Genomic DNA, 7,818 nt, shown 5'->3' with positions numbered 1-7,818 from the left:
ACTGATTCAACAATGTAGTCTTGCCAGAGTTGTCCAGACCGACCACCACGAACCGCATCTTGGTCCTCCGAAAGTTATTGAACAAGGTGTCGAAGAGTCGACGTAGTTTCCCCATATGTCAAACAAAAGCCCAGCATCCCCACTCATGCTAGAGCCACCACCGAACTCACAACAGTACCGTAATTTTGAGAAATCATCAAGCACTCACAACCACTCACAGTCGCGCTACATGAGTCGGCCAATGGCAACCACATCTGAGACTGACGTCCATAAATTGGTAGAGTCTCCCTTCGTTGGTCATTAGCCCTCATCTTAACATCATGTCGAACGGGAACATCCACATTAATGCCTGCTGAACTGCGTCCAACAAGCTCCGATGTGGAGCTTCAAAAGCACTCAGACGCCCAGGAAAGTACGAAGTGCATTCCGTCCACTATTCCGACACTCAACCATTCCCTTCCTCCGTGTCAGTGGCAATGGTGACACGGCAACGACGACACCTGCTCACCCCTCGAGCGATCTGACGAGACACTCCATGAAAGCAGTCCTCTGCTCACCGGTTGGTGACTGCCGATCACCAGAGGTGGTGATACAAACTCTTGAGTGCAGTCATCATCAGCAATGCGACCTCTTCCGCATTCATTCGCATAATGCATCTCAGCCTCCGAGGAGTGACGCCATAATAATGATAACACCTCCCTAGCCGTTTTCCACTCCACTCGTTAGCATTGACAACACCAGTAATGCTCTAGTCATAACAACACCGTTGCGTACAAACATGACTTGCCATCATCTAAACACGTCTACCCAAGCTGGTAAATCAAGTGGTCGGTGGGCTGGGGTGTAGACTGTGTGCTTGCCGGAATAGATCTACCATTCTGCTGCTCAAAGTCCCTTCGGCGTGGTCCGAGGCCGTCTGCCCGTTCTCATCAGCAGTGAATCTATGATGCACAGTGACTTCAACCAGTGCCTCAATTGCTTACAAATTGGCATTAGCTTGCAACAGGAGCTTGGCGCACTCCAAGGCGTGATAGCGGGCCGACAGAATTAGAGGAGTTTCTCCTCGAGTGGTATGAGCCTCTAACGGACATCCATGGTCGATCAACAATGAACAGATGCGGCTATCGTCGTTCTGAACAGACCAAGCTGCGCTCAGACCAGTTGGAGAGCGACCCACCCCGATAGCCGCTGAGAGCGCGTTGAAGCCCTCATTGTCCTGAGTGTCGACTCGTACCTTGCACTCCTCTACAAGGTATCTGATTACTCGGGCGGTTGGTACGATTATGATGCTATTCCTACTTGCAGACGTCGGCTCTCCCAAAGGTGGATGCTAGTATTAACGCGGTCTTGCCGGTCCGACTCTGAGTGTCGACTTTAGCATCGAACGATATGAGTCCCTGAGGGTTGCTATTCTGGAGGTGCTCAATATTCCAATGGCGTTCTCACCTGGACCACATGCAGATGGCCAGCTGCAGCAGCCCACATGAGCGGTGTTTGGTACTCCCGATCGTGGGCATTGACTTTGGCACCATTGTCGAGGAGGAACTTGCAGACGTCCCAATGGCCGCTAGCAGCCGCCTGACGGCACATGGACGACCACCATGATGGTGACCATCTCGGCTACTTACCTTCATCAGAGCGTTCTCTCCGTTCTCTGTCTGGTAGTCCACCTCCTGGGAGTGCTCTGTGACGAGCCATTCAACAATGGGCAGCTGCCCAGCCATAGCAGCCCACATGATGGCCCTCCACCTGAGTAGTTGGCCATAACGAAGGTATTCTCCCTTCTGGTTGATACCCCTCGTCATCCTTAGCCTCAGCATTGGCATGTAATGATATCAACAGCTCGACAACCTCCGACTGGCCGGCCTCAGCAGCTTTCATCAACGCAGTGACGCCTGACAAGGTACAGGAATAGCATATCCTAGTTATGCTAGGATCCCACCTTCATCGTCAGTGGCATCAACAACACGACGCTGTTCAGCCTTGGATGGACCATCGTTGAGTCCGGTCAAACTGACAACTTGTGCCTTCCGACGTTGCTCTATTTGAGCATCGACCAAGAAGCTATGCACACACCATCTGGTCGGTGAGCCATGGGTCCAGACTTACCGTATAACGTCACTGGTGCTGCCGTTCTTAGCAGCCATCATGAGGGCCGTCTCCCCGGCATTGTCCTTCGCCGAAAAGCGAGCCCCTCCCTCGGAAAGTGCCTGGCAACCGATCACATCAAAGGCTTTGTGATGCGAGTAGCAAGCCGACCTTGCAGACGTCTAAGTAACTATTTTTAGCGGCATGCATGAGGGCAGTCATCCCGGCTGGGTCCTTCTGGTCAACCTGTGCAAGCAGCCATCATTGCCGCAGTCGTCTACGTCTATTCCCACCTTATGCTTTGGGTCTTTCAAGAGCTCTTTGAGGCGGTCTACATCCCCGGCCTTAGCAGCCTCGATAAAGGGGTTTGGCGGTTGGGGTTCAACCTGAGACCAGAAACTGCCCTCGGAGGTCACGTCAATGCCCACCCCAGCGCCGCCGAAGAAGGTTCGTCTCTTGTTGGCGCCGTTGACCTTAAGTGCGGCTAGCAGGTTGGATGTCATGCCCTAGTAACAGCAACTACAGTAAACTCCGGTAGATTGAGGAAAACATCAAGTCAGCAGTTCGGGCACTGACACGCTAGGGCGCGCGCTTTTTTAAATGCGCTGTTGGTGTGAAGACGCAGTTCTCGCGCTTAATGGTTCTGAAGAAATCGTTGGAGATTAGCGATGAGGAGCTGGCGAAGCAGGTGAGGGGAGGAGGGGGGTCTAGACTCTCTATGGGAGGCCTTAACTGAGATGGGAAGGATGAAAAACCGTGCGAAACGCGATAGTGATGATGGTGTCCCTTTCCGGCAGTTGCTAGTAGCAGTCGTGGGAAAATATGCACACGGACAACTACATGTGTTGGTGACAAGAGGGAAATTCTGAGAATTTTTTTGTTGGTTTCTGTACACTTCTGACCCAAGTCGTGTGTAAACTTTTATAATTAGTGAGGAAACTTCTGAACATCTCTTCCACCACTGGTTGCTGGCGTTTGTGATTCGAAGTAGTCGCGACATAGGAGCGATCCCACTGCGTATTGTGGATCATTGGGAGCTCCATTCTATGGGGCAGCAGTATTAAAACGGTTCTTGCTCACCTTCAGGTTGAGGCTATGCGGCAGGCCTACGAGAAAGAATTGAATTCAGACAACCAGAGTGATGCGATTCGTGAAGCAGAGTAAGGCTGTTCAACCAGAGCCGAATAGTTCACGTTTGTTCATACTATATCGTCAGTGATAGTACATTGAAACGCCACAAGGCGTTTCCCAACACTACATGTATCGTCTTCAGCATTTACGCACAGCGCAGTGGCATGAAGCCAACCACGATCACAACTACTGTGCAAACATCATGTGACGCGGATGAGGTGCCTACAGAGAGGCTCTTTCTCCCTGTAACTCCTTACATTAGTCCTTCCGGAGGCCAAGTGGGCTGGGCCACGTGAAGCTCAGGGGTATGAAGACGTGTGATACACTACCGAACCGCGGCCCATTGGGAATGGTAGGTTGCTGCCTATGCAGTATATTATCACTTGGTGCAGGGACGCAGGATGGGCTGTGCTGGCGTTGACACTCTTATTCGTATATACGTCTATCTACCTCATAGTGGTGACAGCTTCTACCTCTGGGTGCCGCACGATATCCCTGTTGGACCACCAAAGTTCACAATGGACCGGTTCACTGAGGTGTGCTCTCAGCTTGAGTCATCATCCAATTGTCACTGCTAGCTGTGGGGGTTCGACGCTGCTGCTCGCGGACCGTACGCGGGACGAAGCGACTCTGTTTGGGAGGATCAGCCTCGTCGGAAAAGCTTGAAGGAGGAGCTCATGGAGGTCCTTCTCGCCACTTCCCATCACGATGGTCCCATCGTTGAGTGATTCAGATTACTGGGATAGCAATAGAGGACCAGCGGCTCGCTGTGAATGGCACAACGTTGAAGACGAATTCCGTCGGGATCAATTATTATAATGTGACTCACGGCTGCACTGTGACCTTGTCAAAGTGAGGGAATTTTGGTATGCTGCTATTACAAGATGGCAGTAGATTTGAAAGCTACGAGAAGCGCAAGGCCAGCAGAGAGCAGGAGCCCGTATTGGCCGTGACCATGGCTAAACGCGTGAAGGGGACGTCTGGCAATGCTATTACTAAAGGTGGGATAATACGTGGCGATCGATGTGATGTGTGGTGGCAGCTTTAAAGGCGTCGGCCAGAAGGCTTAATAAGACGGGCACTGGGTATTGGATTATGCCTAAGTGGGAACATGATGAGTATCCTGGGTTAATATCGGAGAAATTAATGCGACGGTGAGGCTACTCATCGGGTTGGTTGGCGTTCACAATGTGTGCTTAGGTTTGGTATCATGAGTAACGACACTGTGTTTTATGAGGACTACCTGGGCAAGGTCCACCTCACGCCTGGCATGGGCCATGGGGATCCGTTCGGCTCCATAAGGGAGGCATTTGAACGGCATAATATCGTGGCTAGCTTGGTGAGTGTTATTAGACTGATATTTTTGCTGCTACTGTTGCTGTTGGTCAGCCGCAACCCTCGTCGTCACGCTTCACTCACATGGGCATCATTCGTAATGGTTATGACACAGTGTATCACAATCATCACCGAGTGACGGAGGAACAGAGAGCACAGGGAGATCGAACGCTTACCGAGGTGAATACTTGAGTGGTCCGGCCGACTTGCATGATGCTGCTGCGCTACGCTTTAGTGGCATCAAAGGCAACAGCATACCAACACTGGTGGGATGAATCATCAGGGGGAAGGATCATCATCTAATAGATGATGGTAACGCTCCAATTCACATGTTCTAACGATGTTCATCTGTGATCTGTTGTTGTTTCGTTTGGTTACGGTGAGAAGCGATGTCGCGCCGAATCATAGCTTTTTTAGCGCGCGCCCTAGTAATCGATTTAGGTCTAATGTGAGGATGTCATTCGAATATCATCGATTCTTGATGCGTTGATCAGAAATATTATTGCGTTTGTAGTGTAAATGTCGTTGGCATTCCTCTTGCAGTTCTCTTGGTCGCAGACCTCCAGTATGACCGTCCCTGGTGCCATCACTACGGCCTCAACTGCGAAGTGCTTCTCTTGCTTCCCGGCACTAGTACGACGAGGCAACGGTGGTGTTAACAACAACAGCAGTAACATGAAGGGCTTGTACCGTACTGGAGATGGTCCCCTTGAGCAGTCCTCGAGGGGGTTCAATTGGGCTCCTGAGTGTGGACCAAGTCTACTGATGCTAACGGCGATTGCTCGGGCAAAGGCTTGTCCGTCGCCGGGTAGTTGTGATGGTAGCTGTTGTTGCATCAGAGATGATGTTTCTGTTGGGATGGCTTCGACGGTGGCCTCGACGTCCAGTCCGGTGGTTGGGTACTACCAGAGTGGTCACCGTGCTTGAAGAGGTATTTTGTGAAATAAACGTTGAAGATTTGGACGGGTTTTTTGTACTATTACCTTCGTGCTCGCATGGATTAAGCCGTATCGTGGCTGAGTTGAACTGCCGTCAGCAATTTGGAGTGCCGCCTGGTGAGTAATGGGAGCGATCATGCGAGAAGGTTGGCAACGTTGCTTGGATTCACCATTGCGTCGCCAGTAAGTTTTGTGCTAGTACTGTTGAGTTATTCGGTGCTTTACGACAAAGGGATGGTCACGTGTCTATATAGTAATTCCTCTAGTATTACCTCTTCCATGTCGCAAACGCGGATCTGCGACGAGAGTTCCCTCATTCCTCAATTAACGCCGTTGTCCATGTGGCCGTCATGTGTACTTGAAGCGATGCCTTCGATAGTTGTCCTTATTATGGGTGACAACCATCACTTTAGAAAGACCAAGTGGTAGTAGTGAATCGGGGAAGATACGAAGGGTATGGCGGTTTCTCTCCAGGTGCTGAGCTTGTATCGGACTTGTGGAGAGAGCAAATGACTTTCCGAGGTGGTTCCATTGTTTAGCGATCGTGTAATACGGGATGTCTCTAGGGGTCTTGATGAGGTTGTTTCGCCCCTTTCCCTTGGCGGCAGGCTCTCCTCTGCATAAGTAGTGTAGTTTACTGGTGCTTTGCGGTTCCAGGAGCCGTTGCTGTGGCCGGTGGCGAGGCTTCCCCGACACCCGACATCTTCACATCGTATTAGGCCAGTAGATGCCCAAGCCTGGCTTTGGATAGAATTAAGAAGTTTGACGGTCGTTTGGGTAGCAGGCGAGGCCCTCCATTGTTGCGTACTGAGCACGTTGGTAAACAGTATTACGGTTGCCGCTCGGGAGTATTGGAACCTGGCAGGGCTGCGTATTACCCGTGTTAGCTGTTCCGATTTATTGTCCGGTATTGGTATCGTGCTTGGTGATGACAGTTATCGATTAGGATAAGACAGTGTCGGTAGCAAGCTCTGTGGGGAATGCTGTAGGGGTGGGGATGTCGACGAGGAATGTTGTCCTGCTGGCGATACCGGTACCTCGCATTCGGGTCTACCGATAGGGTTGGAATCAAAAGAGCAGCAATGTGGTAAAAGGGTGCGGAGAGTACTCCAGAGTAAGAGGTAGTAGTATAGGTGGTCGCGCTGGGAGGGATTCTGTTGTTATCACGTCACCCATGATGTTATCGTTTCGATGGAGTTACCGAGCATGAAGGTTGTTCAAGGCCATCACGTTCACTTGTTTGTCGCGTTGTGAATCTAAAGGCTAGTGCTTAGTGATTGGGGCTTGATGACGTACATGGATATCTGCTTCCCTTGGGAGGATCTGGGTGATAATATTTCTCATCAGAAGCGGTATTTAATCGCCCGTGAGAAACTCCAGGAGTTCACTGAGCTAAAGCAGGAGTTGGACAGACTAGTGTCGGGAGTGCCCGCAGTAGGGCTCATCGAGAAACACTGGCTCGAGCATCATCACCGTATACGGGGGCCGGCTCGGAATAGGGCGGCGACTCGTCTTGCAGCGTGGTGGAAAGCGGTGCCAAGCCAACGGGCTTACAAGGCATTCTGTCGAGCAAGGAAAGCTAATAGGGCGGCTGTAACGTTGCAGAGGTTTTGGAGGAGAGAATTAAATCGGAGGAAGGCTGCGTTGCAAAGGGAGTTGGCAGAACATGCGGCTATTGTGTCGCGAGTACAGGCGTTGTGGCGGGGACGAGTGGCTCGGAGGAAAGTTGGTAAACTGCGGCAAGAAGCTGCTGAGCGAAGTGCTGACTTGAGAGCCGCGATGTTCATACAAGCGGCGTATAAGAGGAATAGGGAGAAGCGGCGGACTTTGGTAGAGGGCATTGCTGCGATGAAAGTTGCTCTGGTGTGGAGGAGTTTTCTCGCTCGGCGGAAGCTACAGCGGCAAATGAGTGCGGAATACATTCAGCTGTATTGGCGGAACTTGAAACGGAGGAAGGTGACTCGGGAAAATAGAGCGGCAACGACGATCCAGAGCATACGCCGAGGGAACTTGGTCCGGCGGGAAAACGCCAGGCAGAAGGAGCTCATCATACGACTGCAGACGAGGCGACGGGGCACTGTGGCGCGCCGGGTGGCGGAGGACCTGAGGCAGGCTGCAGCCCGTGATAGTAGAGTGGTGCACGCGACCACATTCATACAGGCGATCTTCAAGGGCAACCGAGCGAGGCAAAATTTCCTGTTTGAGAAGATGATGGTAACCAGAGTGCAGCAACAATGGAGGCGGTTTATAAAGCGTCGGCGGGTGGAAAAGAGAGCAGCAATTATGATACAGCGGAATTGGCGTGCGTACAAGTGCCGTAAAATAT

General features: G+C 51.5%; 3 protein-coding genes across 3 annotated transcripts in view; 2 read left to right on the top strand and 1 right to left on the bottom strand.

Annotated features, from left to right (window-relative positions):
* Pmar_PMAR003632 (ankyrin repeat domain containing protein) overlaps window positions 1-2,591 on the bottom strand; it is a gene marked incomplete at both ends in the record, with an annotated part of 3,168 nt that extends 577 nt beyond the window's left edge. Inside the window, 14 exons of the mRNA XM_002784327.1 lie at window positions 230-357; window positions 509-567; window positions 875-941; window positions 984-1,132; window positions 1,178-1,256; window positions 1,300-1,397; window positions 1,447-1,578; window positions 1,629-1,749; window positions 1,796-1,895; window positions 1,943-2,064; window positions 2,110-2,210; window positions 2,260-2,334; window positions 2,382-2,474; window positions 2,517-2,591. Coding sequence (XP_002784373.1) covers window positions 230-357; window positions 509-567; window positions 875-941; window positions 984-1,132; window positions 1,178-1,256; window positions 1,300-1,397; window positions 1,447-1,578; window positions 1,629-1,749; window positions 1,796-1,895; window positions 1,943-2,064; window positions 2,110-2,210; window positions 2,260-2,334; window positions 2,382-2,474; window positions 2,517-2,591 — 1,399 coding nt within the window. The remainder of the gene's footprint in view (window positions 1-229; window positions 358-508; window positions 568-874; window positions 942-983; window positions 1,133-1,177; window positions 1,257-1,299; window positions 1,398-1,446; window positions 1,579-1,628; window positions 1,750-1,795; window positions 1,896-1,942; window positions 2,065-2,109; window positions 2,211-2,259; window positions 2,335-2,381; window positions 2,475-2,516) is intronic.
* A 134-nt stretch (window positions 2,592-2,725) lies between these two features.
* Window positions 2,726-6,031, top strand: Pmar_PMAR003631 (hypothetical protein; the record flags this gene model as incomplete). The annotated part of the gene is made up of 12 exons (XM_002784326.1): window positions 2,726-2,776; window positions 3,175-3,248; window positions 3,362-3,437; window positions 3,482-3,571; window positions 3,612-3,755; window positions 3,953-4,071; window positions 4,114-4,220; window positions 4,262-4,373; window positions 4,420-4,558; window positions 4,609-4,734; window positions 5,113-5,224; window positions 5,967-6,031. The coding sequence occupies 12 exons, from the start codon at window positions 2,726-2,728 to the stop codon at window positions 6,029-6,031; spliced, it is 1,215 nt and encodes a 404-aa protein (XP_002784372.1).
* A 748-nt stretch (window positions 6,032-6,779) lies between these two features.
* The window catches only part of Pmar_PMAR003630 (conserved hypothetical protein), a gene marked incomplete at both ends in the record, with an annotated part of 1,552 nt that continues 513 nt past the window's right edge, over window positions 6,780-7,818 (top strand). Inside the window, one exon of the mRNA XM_002784325.1 lies at window positions 6,780-7,706. Within this exon, the coding sequence (XP_002784371.1) occupies window positions 6,780-7,706 (927 nt within the window). The remainder of the gene's footprint in view (window positions 7,707-7,818) is intronic.

This window comes from Perkinsus marinus (genome assembly GCF_000006405.1).
Source record: "Perkinsus marinus ATCC 50983 genomic scaffold scf_1104296935302, whole genome shotgun sequence".
In the NCBI taxonomy this organism is placed as follows: domain Eukaryota; phylum Perkinsozoa; order Perkinsida; family Perkinsidae; genus Perkinsus; species Perkinsus marinus.
This window is presented reverse-complemented; position numbering and strand designations above follow the sequence as displayed.